Source organism: Ruditapes philippinarum, unplaced genomic scaffold, assembly GCF_026571515.1.
Source record: "Ruditapes philippinarum isolate M1 unplaced genomic scaffold, ASM2657151v2 ctg15875_1_1_1_1, whole genome shotgun sequence".
NCBI classification, from domain to species: Eukaryota; Metazoa; Mollusca; class Bivalvia; order Venerida; family Veneridae; genus Ruditapes; species Ruditapes philippinarum.
Genome location: NW_026852843.1, coordinates 1 through 20,325, shown reverse-complemented (window position 1 = coordinate 20,325; position 20,325 = coordinate 1). Strand labels below are relative to the sequence as shown.

The following is a 20,325-nucleotide window of genomic DNA, read 5'->3' as shown; positions in this document are numbered from 1 at the left end:
GCCGATTCAAGTATGTATAATGCTGAAACTTATCATGATTCGGAACAGGAAGTTCGGTGTGTTTTGAAGCGTGTAAAACTACAGATTATGAAATTTTATATAAAATTTAAAGGCACATCAATCCTCATAAATCAATATTTTTTAATTCTTTAGAAAGGTCAGATATGTTAACTTTAAATAATGTTTTCGACCGTCTTAGATGTGAAACAACTGCAGAAGTAGAGTTGGGTGTGAAATATTGTGTTGTAAAGGTAGCAAAATGTAAACAAAAGGAGTATTTTGACTTCCATACAAAATACTAACTCACCATAATTATGCAAATTAGGAACCAAAAGATAGTATATGGCCAATGTACGGAAGCGTCCTGGTGCCAATTCATAATGTTCTATAAAAAAAATAAACTCCTACGTAGGAGATAAAAAAGCCTAATAAGAGTTTGTAACTCCTACGTAGGACTTTTAAACTCCTACGTAGGACTTTGTAAGTTCTACGTAGGACTTTATAACTCCTACGTAGGAGATAAAAAAGCCTAATTAGGAGTTTGTAACTCCTACGTAGGACTTTTAAACTCCTACGTAGGACTTTGTAAGTCCTACGTAGGACTTTATTACTCCTACGTAGGACTTTATAACTCCTACGTAGGAGATAAAAAAAGCCTAATTAGGAGTTTATAACTCCTACGTAGGAATTTTAAACTCCTACGTAGGACTTTATAACTCCTACGTAGGAGATAAAAAAGCCTAATTAGGAGCTTATAACTCCTACGTAGGAATTTTAAACTCCTACGTAGGACTTTATAACTCCTACGTAGGAGATAAAAAAAAGCCTAATTAGGACTTTATAACTCCTACGTAGGACTTTGTAACTCCTACGTAGGACTTTTAAACTCCTACGTAGGACTTTATAACTCCTATATAGGATACATATCAAAGTACTGAAAGCACAGAGTTCGACGGACATGTATGCTAGAGTATAACTTAAGATAGAATATTATGTAGGAAAATAAATTATATGAGCCGCGCCATGACAAAACCAACATAGTGCATCTGCGACCAGCATGGATCCAAACCAGCCTGCGCATCCGCGCAGTCTGATCAGGATCCATGCTGTTCGCTTACAAACCCTATTACAAGTAGAGAAACTGATAGCGAATAGCATGGATCCTGATCAGACTGCGCGGATGCGCAGGCTGGTCTGGATCCATGCTGGTCGCAAACCCACTATTTTGGTTTTGTCATGGCGCGGCTCATATGTGTCAAGTTGTAATTGTGGCGAGCCGCTTTAGTAAATACCTTTAGTCATTGCTAAGTACGTACTGGCTGGTTCCAGGAACGGATTCGAAAGTGTGTCTATAAGCTTCTAGCTTCCTAAACAATCAAACTTAAATAAATTCTGTATGAACCAAAGGTGAAATGTCCTCTCTATTTAAGATTTGAAATTATTTCGGCCGGGGGGGGGGGGTGTTTAAGTGTATTGTTCCTTCGCCGATATACCGGTCCGTAATGTTGAGATTTGCAAAGAATTCTGTATGCATTTCTTATAAAGTCATAAAGTCCTACGTAGGAGATACAAACTTCTAATTAGGATTTTTTTATCTCCTACGTAGGAGTTATAAAGTCCTACGTAGGAGTTTAAAAGTCCTACGTAGGAGTTACAAACTCCTAATTAGGCTTTTTTATCTCCTACGTAGGAGTTTATTTTTTTATAGAACATTATGAATTGGCACCAGGACGCTTCCGTACCAATGTATAATTATTTGGAAACTGTTATACGGAACTGCAAAATGACTTTATAGTCAATTCTTGTAGATGTTGTAACATAGAATACTTCGAATAACATGTTCCGGGGAAGAAAATATTACTAGTATTTTGCGATAATTTGTATTTCTTTCTGAAAGGTATTTTTGAAGTATTATAAAATGCAAACAATAATTTTATAAACTAATCAATGAATGAAATAAGTGATGTATAGATAAATATAATTACATACCTATTAATGATGCAGAGATAATCTCCGTTAGTACTAATAGTAGAAGATAATACATGTTTAAATCTGAAAGAAAGGAAATTGATTACGACAAAAGTAGTGACATATATATACAGATGATCGACCATTTCATATTACACTTGTAATATTCGCTTTTGATTCACAGTAAATACAATTAATCATATATGTAGCATAAAAATATCTTCAGCGACTGTTTTTTTGTACGTCTAATCAAGACTTTATTATCACCAAACGAATGTATAAATTCGTATGTACACAACATATATTAAATCAATGAAAAGGAAAATAGTTAGTGTGAAATTTTCAGACCGATTAGTTTAATTCCGACACGCATGGAAATCGAAATATATGTGGGTTTTTTTATAACATGCATTTTCATGTCTAAATCATGCTCACTTTTATTCTATCCATTTTCTAATTCCATTATTATACACGTTAAGTTTTATTTCCAAGTTCACAATGATTTATGTCAATATCGAGACATCTTTTTGTTAGCATTGACAATCAACGTGAGAGAAGAGGCGGTACAACATCTGGGATAGTATTAAGTTTACATATATTGATGTATGTTGTACGCATATTGATTTAGATACATATAATTTAACTACAAGTATATCATATAAAGGTTTATAAAGCGCACGCCACCAGATGAGACGAAATATTTTCCAGATGAATAAACTTCAAAAAGAAAAGAAAAAACGAATATACAATGACAACGCAAATATGAGTGTTTCATGTACACCTGCGTGCGCAGTTTTTTATGCACATTCTTGCACAGTACCTGCGTACAACAGAGAAGAAATGCATTAACGTATAGACTGTAATGACCACGCGTTGCTTTGCACTTTTTAACATGCGTGACTCAGGGCATAATGTAATCAAAGGTCTGCAAGCTCTGTGGTATTTTCTGATCTTTGAATCTAAATTTAATCGTACTGTTTATACTCAATCAAATTAAAACCACGAAACAAGTGATAGACTTATAAATCTTTATTTTTGGCATAACTGGCTAAGAAACATCAGACCAAATGAATGATTATATGATAAATATAACTAAAACTGGAAATAAGACATAAAACATGTTAAAACCATTAAGTCTGGTGTAGTCCGAGCCAGTATGCCTCCTTCTTTCTTGGTATTGGCTTACAAGCCTAATCCCCATGAAAGGCATACTGACAAGATCTTAACCAGAAGGCATTGCTCTTCAAGGTGAGAGGCGGGGATGGATGGTGGTGTAAAATTATTTTTCTAAATTAATGTGCGTGTGAACAAAGAGCGCTGTGGAAATCGAGAGGCTGCATACGTATTGCTGCTGATGCGGGTCCTACTTTGTTGATAAGGGAGCTGAATTTAGTCACGTGGTATTAGAAACCGGATATAGGTCAAGTACCGACGATGTAAACATCAAATCGAAAGTAGAATTAATTTAGATCTTGCATAAACCGCGTTTACTACGTAAACTTCAATATATCTGTATGAATTTTCCTGTTATATGTTTATTTTTTATATACTTCAATTCACCTTGCCGGGCAGCGAGATGCAGTGACTACGTTTGGGTTTTTACTATTATAACAGTTTGATACATACGGAATTTTGCATGACTAGAGATGCATCAAAAACTATTTATGTTCATTTTTATGACAGCCACACTTTATCCTTTTATCCTTGCATATCGTGGCTACTTCCTTAAAAAAAAGTTTACCCCTGCACCACGGAGAAGTGTGACGGGGACAGTCTGAATAAAATGAAATAGTTCTTATTTAGAATATCCATGCAAGGTTTGTAATCCATATTAATTTCGAGGTATTTTGTTCACGATATACCTGCTGTTCAACATTGATGTAAATAATTTAGCGAAAATCTTCTCGCCAAAACAGTCCAACATGTTTATTTCCTCTACTCGCCAGTCAGGTATACGGTAATCGACATCACTAAAATAGCATTTCCATTGATTAAAATCATATTCATCCGAGTGCATTTATTGACAATTCTATAAGCCAACGCTACTTTTAAACTTTGAATGCGTTGTAATTTGTTTGATACTTGTGACAAAATAAAGATATTTCTTTCTTTTAAATCGAAAGTTTTAAGCTGTTTTGAGAACTACTTGTTGTTAGGTTTGTCTTGAAACTTCTGTGTCAGAGATTGAATGTCAGAATTGTATTTGCTGATTTGCGATCAGAAAATACAAAAAAACAGCTTAATGCAATGACGGCCGCGGTAGTTGTATATGAAAACTTGTGCCATGCTTTCCATGTGCTTGTGCGACGTTAATTGGCAGTTTCATAGAAAGAGCATCAAAACACGAGGCTATCTGATTTATACGAGGGGGCGTAGCCCCCGAGTATAAATCAGATTGCCGAGTGTTTTATTGTTCTTTCTCTTTTGTATCAATGTCAAACATAATAACACGTTCCCTGTTGTCACAATATGAAACCCCAGAAAAAGTAACCAATGAAGGAGCATCTGTATATGATATTTCTATCGCTTTTCCTTTCTCTGCCGTCACAATAAGTAAACCCCAGCAAAAATGAGCCAATCAATGGGCATGATCTGGAGTGCGATAACTGCACTCCAGTTTACGCACTGTGCATGTATATGTATACGATTTAACCCTGACATATTTTCAACAGAAAGGTCCCTCAACTATGATACAAGCAATGGTTTCTTTACACGAAATACAGATAACGAAAGGCAGAATCATGGTACAAGATTAAATGATGTACATGTAGTACGCATCACATTCGTTTCCAACACTTATTTTATGTTGTTGGTTACAGTGCAAAGGTGTCTTTAATACTGCTTTTTGTCTCCATGGTCTTGCTTACATGAGATTTACAGTATGGTCGCCGCAAAGATTTTAACTTATAAAACTTATCACGAAACGTGATTAATGCATATCCAAGTCTTTAAAAAAAATGAAAATCTATACACGAGGGTGGAAGGGAGTACGTATCAGAACAATGTTTGCAATATTTTAACATGTAATAGGTAACCACTGTATAACCGGACACGTTTTTCATTTATTTTATTTTTTCGAGGCGGGGGGGGGGGGGGGCTTTACTGGTGGAGGCATAGCTCAAGTGCCCTTACGTGCACCAATTTAGTCACAAACGGGCACCGATGCTCCGTAAGCTAGCTGGATAACTTCCCGACGTGACAGATAGCCTCCTCGCGTGAAATCATTCAAAGTCCCTGTCGGCCATGAGGAACAAGTGGTTTGAAGTCAACGGACGCCTCTTCTCTTTGAAAATATAACAAAGAATAAATTGCATATATGCCTTTTATTAGTGTCACAATAAAAGTAATATATATTATGAAAAAAATAATTATTTAACTGATATGAATGGAAAAAAACATGTCATTTTTTGCTGAAATTAGAGTCAATTATTCGACAATTTTCATGAAGAATTGTACAATATTACAATAAAGTTCAAGTAGTTTAAATGAACAGAGTTTGGCAAAATTATAAGAAAAAGAAACTTTATGGCAGTCACTAACATGTGACTATCTTTTACTTCTCCTCAGTGCTGTACTTTACTCGGGTCCAGAACAAAACTAAAACATTGTATGTTCTTTTATTAAGGTGATCATTTTTTTCATTTCCATCTACAACAAAAATTCAATTATTTTTCAAATACAATATTGTTTTAGTGTTAAATACACCTGTTTTACATTTGTCTTTTACATGAAAAATCTTCATATAGATCTAACTTGATGTACTGCTGAATTATCATTATAACCATGTAAGAAATAAAATGAAACTTATGATTGAAATCATTGCAAACATATTGACAAATTCATAAATAAATGAATAAAACCACCATATATAAAAATACATCAAATATATGTATATGTATTTTAACAAATAATTTACATAAATAAATAAATGATTTAAGTATATAGTAGTGTATATTTTTTCTGGCAAGTGAGACAGTTACGGCCCTTGTTCAACTTACATGTACAAGACTGAAAGAATCATCTAGTGTACTAGATTTTCGAGGTTATTGTGTTAATGGCAGTACAAAAAGGAGGAAAAATATAAATTAAACAAGAAGTTAAGCATAATATTTAAAATGGCAATGAATTCGGCACATGAAATATATTACTGGTCATGATAATAGCATTACTCTTCCACCCTGATTCAACACCAATACAAAACAAAACAATGTAAAAATGTTTTCTTTTTTAGATATACTATGCTCAAATTTGATATTTGAAAATATAGCTAATTGCTACACAGTCTCTTTGTACATATAGAATAAACATGTTTTGACTCTACAAAAAGTAGGTATGTTGGGCTATAATAAACATGTTTTGACTTTACACAAAGTAGATATTTTATGCCTTACACTCTACACACTATAGGTGGATCCAATATGAATAATTGTATATTACATATTGTCATTTAAAAACTGGAAGACCAACTTTATTTGACTCATAATAGGGAATGCAGCTTCTCATACATAGTTTTAACATTTTTTTTTATTCAAATAAGACATATTCTGTGAGAATTTCATAGATTTCAATAAATTTCTGGGGAAAAAAAAGGTGAGCATAAAATACCTTTCAGGTAACACATGCTAGTATGAGCTACACATAGCTCATAATTTTGTCACCATTAAAAAGGCTCTGTAAAAGGTTACTTTACATTGAACTTTACAATATGGAAATATTAATGATTACAAAGCTAATAAAACCATATTGGACAAGCTGCCTGGCTAGTCATATGCTTTTTTTTTCAAGCTGTGTACAAGTCCAAATTTATTCCCATATTGTATCTGTTCAAAGTTCAATACCCTGTTTATTCTGTATCTTAATTATATTGAGGAGATGCAAAATGTGGCCATTATTATAATGGTTTGACAAGTCTGATTTGTTTTAGCACGGCATTTTGGAAGTTCTAAGTGAAATTTATTCAGATAATTCTGTCTTTAACGGCTTTTATATTGACATCTCATGGAAAAAGTCAAACACACTCACTTGTCCGATACAGGATAAATATATTGGATGCTACAGCATCCAATATGGTAATATATTGAATGGTCATATGGTACGATTTAAAAGCAGTGATTGGCTGAAAATAATTGATAAAGAAAACAAAACCTTATGTGGACAAAATAAATAATATTGGAAGAGATATTAGGGAAGTATCTATTATGATTTTTCATTATGGAACCAGTCCAAATACCAGTATATTCTGCATATAATACAGGTGTTTTGCATCCACATACATGCATATATTGAAATATATTTGTATATAAACATGTTGATAAAAAAAACACCTAACAGTTACATGAAAAAAATGTAGTTCAACAAAATAGGTAAAAAGTAACATATAATATTGCACAATAAAGAGTTCCGATATTAATAATTATTTACTCCACTGTGGCCTTTATGATATGTTACTGAACTCCTAACTGTGCAATATTTTACAATAATGCACACATAAAATCAATCTCTATTTTATTAAACCATGTCATATTGAGCTCTCAAGTATCATATCTTTAAGATATAAAATTAAAAAAAAAAATTTAAGCTGAAAACAATGTCAAAATACTTATACAAATAATAAAATATATCAGTTACCAATTTTAAAAGTTAAAAACAGACATATAAACAAATAAATAGTCATGACTATTTAGACAATGAAAAAAATAAATACATATGAACAGCAACAAATGGAATGCAAAATAAATAACAATTCTGTTTCATATACATTTGTGTCATAATAGATCCCTTTAATTTACTTATTATTGTGGTTAATAACTTCAACTTTATCTAATAAAGTTAACCTTTTCTATGAAATTTTATGGAATTTTTCAAGCATAAGGAAAATGTAGGTCTTCACCTTATGGGCATATACATGTTTAACAAGTCATTAGTAGTTTACATAGAGGATATTCAAGTTTTTTCTATAAATAAATGATTTATTTTCATTGAGTGGTATGAAAATAAATATTTCATGAGTGACGGTAGCCACGAGTGAAATATTGTAATTTTCATGCCACAAGATGAAAATAAATCATGTATTTATAGAAAAAACTTGAATTTTCTGTTTATTATATACATTTTTCTCTTTTTTTGCGATAAAATTGAAAGATTTTCCCTTAAATTTTGTGTACTGGCAGAATTTAAAAGAAAGTAGTCCGGCAAGACACCAGTGAAAATACGGAAAATATGTTTCACTGCAGTGAAAAATAAATTTTTACAGTGAAAATACAGAAAATGAAAATACGCATTTTATTTTATCAATATTTCTCAATATTTCATTTATAAGTATATAATAATATCTATTAATAATTATTAATTGATTAATTAGCAGCTTTAGGTCTACTGTAACCCAATTTATATTCGCGAATACAAATTTTCGCGTTTTGCCGAGGTCGGACATATTTGCGAATATTAATTTCCGCGTTTTCTTGATTTCCGAAAAAAAATATTCGCGGATTGGAAAGTCTGATGGGGCCGTAAAATCCATTAGCCGACTATTAATCTTCAATAATTGAGGTCATTATTGGTGTCTTAAATGGGATTAACAATACGCTAGCCTTATATTGTATTGGTAAGTGAATTGTGATCACGGAACGTGATTGACAATGGGCCTACTAGTATTTCATAAATTGTATTAAAATGTGGATGTTTATTTTGATTGCTATATTGACAGGGAGTTCTTTTGATATTCATAACATTGTAGTAGTTTACTTAGTTTGTGTTTTTATTGCTTTATGGCAATATTCATAACAATTCATTACTTCCTGACAGGTGCCCGTAAAATTCGAATATATCCAGTCAAGCAGCTTTGCATGAACAACGTCTAAAATAAAAATGTCTCTCCAATTTATTCGCGAAATCGTGCGGACTTATTCGCGCAAACAAATATTCGCGCTTCGTGGCCATCCGCGAATAAAGCGAATATTAATTGGTCGCGAATATTCGTTGGGTTACAGTATATACAGCTGTAGATATATAAATAACTATAAATCTATAAATAGACATAGTTTTAGAACCTCTCTGACAACTACATGATGAAAGATGAAAAATGTACTACATGAATAGATCTTAATTGAACATAAATTCATTTTTGTTTATGAATTGATCATTCAAAGCTTATTCAGAAAACTTATTGCACTGTATTATGTTTTAGAGAACTTGCTTGGAAAAGTCAATATGAACACAAGTACATTAAGGGATTTCAGAATAATGGATGCACAACATTTACCATATATAGGTTGTTATTACAAGTTCAGATATTTACAAATTCACTGATAGATGTTATTATACTATTTTATCAAAATTGAATGTCTCACAAACACAATTTCAAATATAGTTATAGATACCATTTCTTTGCAAAACATCATAAAATAATCAATGTTATATTGTGTTTTTTCTATTTCACAGCTACGAAAAAGAAACATCCAGCACAAGAAATGTTTCAATTCATTTAAAAATTAAACTTCAAAACCACACAGTTATCATAGAAATATATATAATATAGAAATATTTCAATTGTATTAAATTCTATCAAAACTCTTATCTTTGCATGTCGACATACTGTCATACTGTTATGTCACATCCTGCAAACATGACGTTATTCTTACCCTATGTATGTTTTCTAGATCAGAACACATGTCCCCCCCCCCCCCCCAAAAAAAAAAGATAACTTTATTTTTTCTTTAACTTTTCTTTCAGTTTATTTTCATTTAAAGTATTTAGTCATGCATGAAAAATGACATCAGGATCAACATTTCTTCCCATTATTACCTAATGAAGATTTCATTCAACTTCTGGATGCATATCTCATAATTAGTCAAATGTGCATAACACATATGCAAAATTTCTTATATATGTAAATACTTTAGCATACATATATTTGTATGACATATAAAATACAATGTTTTGCTTCTTTTTACGTCAAATATGTAAATGTTCTTTCATAACAATAAAACAATTAGTACAAAAAGTTTGGTCTCATTCAACAGAAAACCATGACTCACATTAAATATACTGGTCATATTATACAAATATATAACAACAGTAAAATTTCAATTACATTTAACAAAATAATAAAATGATATATGTCAGAATGCACTGCATTGTGTAATTAAAAAACTATCTTCATCTTTCGTAAAACTAAGCAATTAAAAGCATATGCTTAACCTTGATTGTATTTAACATGAAAACTTTTTGAATTGAATTTCTTTAAATGGATTTCAATCTTAAAATTAATGGTCCTGTGAGACGAAATTAAATAAAGTCTTCAGACCCTGATCTCATTTACATCGAAACAAAATTATGAGAAATAAATGGATCATCGTAATTACACCATCAATCCGCCTTCAACATGATAAAATTAGGTACATTGTATTTGAATATCAAAGTACTAAAATCAAGCAGGCTGGTAAGACTTTATTGACCTGCAGGTTGACTAGTCTCTATACTGGTGGTGGTAACCAGTTACATAACTTATAATTTAAAAGGACTTAACCCATTACTGCAGTCTAAGCCTTTAAACAGCATAGAAAATAGAAGATGTTAGCCTTGATAACTAGCTAATACCCTAATAAATGGTAATTTTTCTTGACCTATGACATATACATGCAAATACAAATCTATTATATTATTATAATTAGAATAATGGCACATTCATATGTAGAGGCAAGATTGAAGAAATAAATTAACAGTTCACAAAACATGGTAGAATACATAGAATACATTATGTATATAAATACAAAAGTTTAGAGAAGAAACTATGTAAGTCTTCACAGATAATCTATTTAGAGACTAGTTGTTTAAAATAGTAATAATGATTGTGCGTTTAGGTTTGTTAACCTTACTGGCAAACAAAGTATAAATATGTACATGTACAGAACTATAAATACAACAGTGTAAAGCAGTATACAACCATATAATGTATGTAGCACCTATTTTAATCGACTAAAATGAAAAAAAAAAAAAAATGTAAGTAAACACTTCATGTTTAATGACATATTATTTTAAAATCTCTGTATGTTTAACTTATTTGAATATTCACATCTTATAAATATGTGTCAATAAAATTCAGTTGTAATTTTTCCCCAACAACAATTTAACCAATTCAAAGTGTTATTTTACATGACATCAAGAAATATAAACAAAAACAAGAACACCACATGCAGTCAGTGTTGAAAATTCTAAGTAAAAAAGGGGCATAACTCCAAAGTTATTGCTTTCAGAATTTTGTCCCTTGTCTAACAACAGCAACTTGTCAAGATAAGCAAGTATTCCAAGTTTATTGATAACTTCTGAAAAGTTTGAATAATGGGCTACATAAAAGTTTTTAACAAAGACAACAAGATGCAGTGATCATAGTAGCCCGACTTTTTCTTCAAAAAAGACGGCCTAAAAATTTAATAAAAAAGTTAAAATTTTGTAACAAAAAATATGAAAATAACTATAATACTGATAAAGGGGAATAAGATATTTATTTAAAAAAAACAACAAGAAATAAGGTCATCATATAAATTGCAGCTAGAATAAAAGATCATGTCATGCTTGGATCCTTAATAGAATAAACTTTATAATTAGCAACAGATATGTATATAGTATTTAATAACAATCAAGAAAAAATAAAATCATGGAATATCTCTTATTACAATTTAAAGCTTGGTTTGTCTACTATCTTATCATAGATCTATATAACAAAATTATAAATACAGTTGTTAACGAATATAGAGGGGCAATAAAAAGACAACAAAACATCAATTATAAAAAGATTGTCTTGAGAAAAAAACCCGACAAAGTCCCCTGCCTAACCCTTTTCAGTCAATTCAATTTTTTAATTTCTGCATTTGTTCTTATCAATATTGACCCAAAAATTATTTTCATTTTAAAAATATTGAATTATCTCTACAAATGTAATCATATCTAAAACATTAATTCAAGCATAGTATAAAATAAAATCTCTCGGCCATTCATCAAATTTATAGAAATGACCATCTAATGCTTTGAACACATTAACAAATATGTCTGAGATGTATACCCAAACACAGCATAAGATGTATTCATGCATTTATATAACCTTATTGCAAATATGAATTATAAATAAATATGTATTTATATAAAATTAAGCTGAATAATAAATCACCCTTTTCCTTGGCAGATGATTAGATATGAATACAGCTTGTTCAAAGCTTGGAAAACTATTCAAATTTATTCTTTAAGGCTTGGTAAAAAAAACATTTTCTTGAATTCAAATGTCATCATCGTCGTCATCATCAACATCTTGAAATTGTTCATCATCATCTGAAACATCAAAGTCTAATTCTTTGGCGACACCAAAGTTTACAGGGCTGGAAGGTCGCACACGTTTAGCAGATGGACTGGTAGGTGACGAACTATTGGAAGAAGTGTTTTCCTCTTCTTGACGTTCCATAGTTGGTGAGATGGCGCGAATACTTTCCTTCATCCAGTTACCCTGGAAACAATGAAGGTAAATGGTTATTGAATTGTATTGTCCAGCTATTTGAAATCTTCAAAGGCTAGCTAAACTGACAGGTTTAATTTTATAAGCCACTTAAAAAAATGCCTATACACTGTATAGATTTGATTTAACAATGCTTGGTATTAAGTATTGTTGCCAGAATTGAGATATTGGTATAACAATCAACAACTTTTCTTAAGAAAAGTTTAGTAGCAAATATAATTACAACAAAAATAATCAGTTTGTAAATCAAAATCTTTAAAAAAAAAAAATTCCCCAAAAATCAGTCTATAAACCAAATTTTTAAAAAAAATTTAATATTTTTGTATGTTTTTTATTTCGTGAGTAGAGTATGCCACTAATTATCACTGCTAATATTTAGCTAGTTAATTATTGATATTAATATTACCAAAGTTAATATAAAGATTTATTTTTTAAACATACAATTCTGCCATCAGGATTAAACAATGTGAGGAAGTTGCCAATGAACTCATTAGAGCGGTCCTGCCAGTTGTCGAGCCATTCTTTTCCTTTGTCTTTCCACTCGCGTCCTTTATGCTTTAATTTATCCACCTTCTCTGTGAACTGTAGTTTCTTCTCCTAAACACATATAATGTTTATAACATAGATAACATAAACAATTACTCGTTCTTCTTCACAATTATATGTATTTATAGAGGATATTGAATGAGTGTATATTCAATACTAAGTTTATTGAACAAGTTGAAAAAAATTATATTATGCGAGCCTCTTGCGAGCAAAGTACTATTTTATTTAACAAGTTCAATAAATTTAGTAATGAGGCGCCTATATTGTAATGCTAATAATAAGCATGTTCTTAAGCTATGTTTTTATAATGCAAATGATGTCATATAAAAATATATGCACAGCTGTGCAATACTGTTTTTACTGACTAGCAAAAGTCGCATGGGTATGTGACAAATTATATTATGAAAACCTAGAATTCTTTTTTTTATAAATTCTGACAAGAGCCACAGTGGTAAGGAAATATGTGCCAAAAGGCAAGGCTCCTAAAGCCTTTGTATCAAAACTTGATATATAAATTGCCTTAATTGGCAAAGAACTCTTGGCAAAAAATTAGTGCATTTATAGCTTAAATCAAATTTTTACCATGGCCGAGTGGTTAACGCATCAGACAAGTAATCTAAGGATTGCTGGCCGCATGGGTTCAAACCCTGTCAGATTTGTATAAACTAAAAACTAAGAAGTTTACCTTCATATAGCTGACATTAAGTTCTTTAGCAGTGTACCCTCTCTGTAAGTTTCGTCTAACATACATGTCATAATCTTTTATAATCCTTGCTATAACATCTGTTGTAGAAATACCTTCTGTTCGTTGTGTCGTTAAAAACCTGAATAATTATAATACAAACTAATAGGAATTACAGCCATATTTCAAAATGTAAAGAACTAATTTAGACCTTTTTTCTGCCTTTTTAGAAACCTCTCAGGAAACAATGTTTAAATAAGTATCTATTTTACAAGGTTTATCTGGAGGTTGATAAACTTTGTGAAATAATTACTTATCTTTCCTTTTTTACTTCACAAAATATTTATATATAACTTTTCAAGGCAGATTTTTGAACAGAGTTCTATCAATCAAAAAAGTCTCTTATTTCTAATAGAATTTCAGCATGCAGGAATTCAATAATTTTAACCCTTTACTACTTTATTTTTGTAATGAACTGGTCTTCTTAGAACCGTCCATTGTTATGTTTATGTCCTTCAACATCAAAATACAACAAGAGCACCGTATGCAGTGTTAACGCTATTCTGTTAAAAATTCTAAGTTATAAGGCGCATGACTCCAAAAATATTGCTTTCAGAATGATGCCCCTTGTCTCTAACAACTGCACCTTGTCATGATAAGCACAAATTCTTAGTTTCATGTTGATACCTTTTAAAATGCTTGAATAATGGACTACATTAAAAAGTTTTTGCACCAAGTTCTGGTAACCTAACATTCAAAACACAAATATCTGACTGACAAAGATCGCATTTTTACCAAGTATTATAGGTAATAAAGCTATACCAACATTCCTCTAGCCTTAATATCTTTATAAACATCATCTGTGTTCCCTGCTGTGTACGGAATGTCATCATGAGCAACAAAATCAATCTGTTAAATACAAAAGTATGTACAAACATTAATTAATATCCCTAATAAATTTGTAAAAATCTGGCAGACCAGTCTCGCTTTCAATTTGGAACTGTTCATTTTCTGTTTAAAGGATTTCAAAAACATAATGTGAAAAATTTACCTGCCATCAGTATTGTCATTGACAACTAAGACTATAGATTACGTTACACAATGCTTTGCAGAATAATGGCCAAAAATAGCCTTCAGGGTTATCCTCCATTTTGAAATGCATTACAATTTCAATAGTGAACAAGAATTCGAAGTTTAAAGTGAAAATCTTGTATTGTTTTTGAGAAATCATTCTTTACAAATTAGATAACCAGTCAAATAGGGACACAACTTCACAAAATATTATTTCAGGATTATCTGCCCTTGTGATATGGCATCACAATGATAACAAGCAATTATCATAGTATTGCAAGCAATCCATAAGTCCCCTACCGGTTAGAACCCCATCAACATTCTGAAGGGCCAATGGCCATTCACTTATGTTTCAATTTTTCTATATTTTAAGTAAATTTGTTGGAAAAGTTCTTTAAAAGTGATCACAGGAAACAGTTTTTATGAACAGACAGACAGACGGACTGAAGGACACTCTAAAGTTAATATCTGAAACATCCCTGTTACCAAAATATAACATTTTTAAAAGCAAAATGCTTAAAGAGGAGATAACTCTTGAATTAAAGATGCAATTTCATAAAAAAAAATTCAGCTCTTTTTGACTTATCACAAACAATGTTATATTTGCCATGTTTTAAGCCTATTTGTTGCCAAGGCAACCAATATTTTTTTCAAAATAGAGAGAACAGATACGATAAGCATAATCTCAAGACTGCCATCTACCCATATATCAAGTTTCATAAAAATATTTCCAGTACTTTTTGAGTTATCACTGGATTCAGTGTAAGTGTAAAATTTGCCATATTTTCAGTCTATGTGTTGCCATAGCAACCAGAATTTTCAGCATAGGAAGAAAATAAAAAACGTGCATAATCTCAAGACTGCCATCTACCCATATTACAAGTTTCATAAAAATATTTCTATTACTTTTTGCGTTAACACAGGATCCAGTTTATGTGTAAAATTTGGCATATTTTCAGTCTATTTGTTGCCATAGCAACCAGAATTTTCAACATAGGAAGAAAAGAAAAAGACGTGCATAATCTCCAGACTGCCATCTACCCATATTTCAAGTTTCATAAAAATATTTCCAGTACTTTTTGTGTTATCACTGGATCCAGTTTATGTGTAAAATGTGCCATATTTTAAGCCTATTTGTTGCCATAGCAACCAGAATTTTCAACATAGGAAGAAAAGAAAAAGACGTGCATAATCTCCATACTGCCATCTATCCATATATCAAGTTTCATAAAAATATTTTCTGTACTTTTCAAGTTATCGCGGGATCCAGTTTTGTGGAGGGACGGACTGACAGACTGACAGACAGACAGACGTACAGACGGACAGACAGACAGACGGACGGAGGGTAAACCTAAAGTCCCCTCCGGTGACCTTGACTTTAGATTTCCTGATGGCGTGTGAGATATTGATTTGTACACTGACTAATAAATTTTCCTTATGGTGTTTCAGGTATTTATTTGTACACTATTCTAACTAGTAAATTTTTCCTATGGTGTTTGAGGTATTTATTTGTACACTATTCTAACTTATAAATTTTCCTTATGGCGTGTGAGGTATTTATTTGTACACTAACTAATAAATTTTTCTTATGGTGTTTCAAGTATTTGTTTGTACATTATCTCATTATTTTACCTTATGGTGTGTGAGGTATTCATTTGTACATGTCCATGGAGCATCTGTGACTACCTCGTCCACGTAACGACAATGTCTCAATGCCTCGTAACGCTCCGTCTCATTCATAACTGTACGACCCTTCATTTTATGTGTCAAATTATCATTACAAACTAAAATAGAAATAACAATTGACTATAGTCAAAGATACTCAAGGCTTCAATTTAGCAGTGTTTAAGATCATTTAAGAATATCTAAAGATAAGTGGTTATGGTTGTCCACTTTGATTCTACAGGTTTAAATCTCACCATGGAGATTAATTCTTTCATGTACTAGTGTTCAGTAACCTTACAAAAAGGTCAAAGGTTTTACCCTGTTGCTCTTCTAAGCTACGTGAGCTTAATAGTATTGATGTTATCTAAACTCAGCAAATGTTGGTCCTTCCATCTAATCTTAGGGTGTAAATAAACTTTACTGTTGTAGCTCCACAGTGCACTGCCATTAACAAGAAAGTTAGTAACGTGTGGCACTCATTATTGATATATTTACCATGCTGTAACTGTGAAAATTTATTTGTACACAAGGATTAGATGATCATGGGAAAAGCCAAAATTTGTCAAGTTCTGGTATAACTCACTCTGTACTGACATGACCTTACCTCAATAAAAAATGTTCAGTTATCACACATTTAGTAACATCAACACACTGAAGGTTGCAATTTTGTGACAATTAAATTCACACTGTTTAATGCAGAGGTTATAATTTAGTACATGGCTTAATTATATAATCAGACAATGACCATCCACTTAACATAGATATTATAACTTGACTCATTTTTAAAATCAAACATGACCTCAATTTCAGATAAAGAATCAATTTGTCTGGTATGTTACAATAGTTGTTATAGACAAAGATTAAAAACCACATAATTAACTTTTTTCAACAGACACAGTTTTACTGAAATCATCATGTAAAACATACATTGCACCTTAAATAACAAGTCATACTGTCAAAAATACAGCGGAAGACTTTTTTCCCCATTAAAAGGTAACATATTTAATTGAATACTTAGTATTGCTTTTTATCACACACCCATGCCGATTTTGCGACTAAGTAAAAATGGTACTGCACGGTTGTGCATATATTTTGACATGACATCATTAGCGTTTTACAAACATAGTGTAAAGACGCACTAAATGTTAGCGTTATACTATACGCTCGTCAATGAAAAATGACTCTATTTTTCACTTTAAATGGACTTTATTTTGGGTATGTGACAAATAGAATTTTAAATTCATGTAAGATCATTACTGAATTTATTGAACACGTAGAATAAAATAATATTAGGCTCGCATAATATAATTTTATTCAACTTGTGCAATAAATTCAGTATTAAACTTACACTCATTCAATATCCTCTATATGGTATACACACAAGTATCTAAATATTGTTAAGAACTGGTTGTTTGTACAATAACAAGAACAAATTAAAGAGAATTCATTTTTAACACAGACATATTTTGTATTATAATATATTGTACCTCCAACAATCAGGTATGTATTTGGACAGGCCATCTTTGCTTGCATGAGTTGCCTTGCATGACCAGAATGGAACATATCATAAATGCCGTCTGCATACACTCGCACACGTCTTGGTGCTGAAATATCAAAAGACTTGTAAAATACATTAACACTATACAGTGATTTTAAAAAAAATGGGTGACACTCAAAAGTGTTGGAGCTCCATACTAAATACCATATTCCAGAATTATACCAGGGAAGGCGCTTGAATGATTAAATGCTAAAATCTCGCCTTTTCATCCACATGACAAATTGTTCAGCTTTAAGTAATTTACATGTATGTTTAATTCTTATACCAAAAGGTCTTTTAAACTAACATTTTTCATTGACATTAACAAACAAGCATTTAAAACTAAAATTTATTTTTTCCTCAATGACATAAGCAAATATTACCTCTTCCGGCTTGAGCGTCAGCCAATGAGATCTTAATGCTGTAGTCACATGACTCTCGTTCTGATATAGCCGCCTCCTCTACATGTAATGGGGCTGCTCCGATACTGGAACCAAGGTTTGTGGGTAGAGGGAAAACCTGTAGTTAATAAAATAAATAACATCAAAAACTTAAAAATGATTTATGTTTATTGATTTAACCAAAGTCTGTTCTATCATTCATTAATTAATATGGTGGTGTTGGTAGTTTACCTTCTGAATCATGGCAGAGAGCCTAATTGAATTTACAAGAGCACAGTTCAACCACCGCATTGTTCTATGGTAAGCCAAGGCATTTACCAGTACTAGTTGCCTTCACTTTCGGAAGGAACTGATAACGGATTACATGATCTGAATCACAATGAAAGCGCCCTGTGGTGTCCAAGAATCGAAACAGGGTCATCCGTTTCACAGTCCAACAATCCATTTACTGAACTAACTGGACTGCTTTCATGAATAAAAATGCATTAACAAATACCTACATGTAGATTATTTGAGCGGCGTCACGACAAAACCAACATAGTGGGTTTGCGACCAGCATGAATCCAGACAAGCCTGCGCAGTCTGATCAGGATCCATGTTGTTCGCTTACCAACTCTATTTCAAGTGGAGAAACTGACAGCGAACAGCATGGATCCTGATCAGACTGCGCGGATGCGCAGGCTGGTCTGGATCCATGCTGGTCGCAAATGCATTACGTTGGTTTTGTCATGACGTGGCTCATTTATTCGTTTTACTTTACCACACTAGCTTTTGAAGGCATATTATTATATCTGCCTAGAATGGAAATGACACCACTATGACTGTCAACTGTTCACTTATGAAAATTATGTAAACACAACATATAATTATGCATTTATTAAAATGAATCACCCAACCACCATTTTTTCACCATTTATCAATCTTTGTAATATCTTTTGGAAAGTAATCAAGGATCAATCCTGAAACCTGATGATTCATTATGATATCATCTTCACCTAACAAATAAAACCATTAAGACAATTTTTAACAATGCAAATTTTATCTTCATATCTGAGTATAACACTCATAAAATAAATTTACTCACTGCATTTGGATATTTAGGTATCGCTCCACTATTCATTTCTTCAATATCTCGACTTCTCTTCTTCCCATTCATCTTTTTACTAATTCTCTTTCTCTTTCCCTGAAATACCAAAATTCTTACGTCAAGTTATCTTTTTATTATATTTTCAGCATGTCTCAAATCCTTAATCTAATGCTCCTTTCTTTTAATCTCAGCAATATGTTTCCAGTGACATAGATTTCCTGTGCTCTTCAGATCAAATCATTATCTACAGACTCAAATGTTCCACAATTATTTGCATTCTTTTGGACTTACCAAATATATAAAATGTAATCCATCGGTTCTACCAAACCTGTGTTCCTTCATTTAACATCTTAAATGGAAACCTTTATGAATATCAATGGAACACATTTTATTTTTCATCTGTTTCATTATGTTTCACCTCAGAAATTTTCTTAAATTTCAAAAACCCTAACATCTGAGTCATGTTCAGGTCAAAATTCAAAAGAAAACAAGTTCATTACACGTCCCTACTGGATACTTTATCTTCAAACCTTTTTGTGTGTGTTTTTTTTAAATCATTACTTATCTTTTGGACATTTACAAGAGGGTCCAGATGGCCCTAGATCACTCACCTAACCCATCAAACTCATCAAAGTAATTACTTAGACAAGCATCCTGACATAGTTAGATGACAATTGAGTCAAAAATGTAACCACTAGATTGTTAACAAGGTTTTCCCATATTTGGGTGGTGTGACCTAGTTTTTACCCAGGTTACCCATAAAAAGGTAAAGGTCTTGTTTATTATAGTGTCACCCCTACTGAAAGGGCCAGCCATTTTGCCTTATGAGACACCTTTTGCTTGCATACCATGTACCTCCCGATT

At 31.8% G+C, this 20,325-nt stretch overlaps 1 protein-coding gene and 1 long non-coding RNA gene across 2 annotated transcripts; one reads left to right on the top strand and one right to left on the bottom strand.

Moving 5' to 3' along the window:
- Positions 1 to 8,300: 8,300 nt before the first annotated feature.
- Positions 8,301 to 9,411, top strand: LOC132726065 (uncharacterized). The gene is made up of 2 exons (XR_009625142.1): positions 8,301 to 8,517; positions 9,189 to 9,411. It is a non-coding gene; the product is annotated as an uncharacterized LOC132726065 (long non-coding RNA).
- On the bottom strand, positions 8,998 to 19,597 carry LOC132726061 (choline-phosphate cytidylyltransferase A-like). Its single transcript, XM_060711309.1, has 8 exons — positions 19,459 to 19,597; positions 18,357 to 18,492; positions 17,924 to 18,040; positions 16,404 to 16,555; positions 14,527 to 14,609; positions 13,704 to 13,842; positions 12,914 to 13,069; positions 8,998 to 12,463 (listed from the first exon to the last, which is right to left on the bottom strand). The coding sequence occupies exons 1-8, from the start codon at positions 19,528 to 19,530 to the stop codon at positions 12,239 to 12,241; spliced, it is 1,080 nt and encodes a 359-aa protein (XP_060567292.1). The 5' UTR covers positions 19,531 to 19,597; the 3' UTR covers positions 8,998 to 12,238.
- Positions 19,598 to 20,325: the final 728 nt, after the last annotated feature.

Excerpts from the sequence above, each read along its gene's own strand:
- LOC132726061 (XM_060711309.1), bottom strand. The coding sequence starts at position 19,530 with ATGAATGGGAAGAAGAGAAGTCGAGATATTGAAGAAATGAATAGTGGA. Across the intron at positions 18,493-19,458 it reads TACCTAAATATCCAAATGCA|GTTTTCCCTCTACCCACAAA; the intron begins GTGAGTAAATTT and ends TATTAACTACAG. Across the intron at positions 13,843-14,526 it reads GATATTAAGGCTAGAGGAAT|GTTTTTAACGACACAACGAA; the intron begins GTTGGTATAGCT and ends ATAATTATTCAG.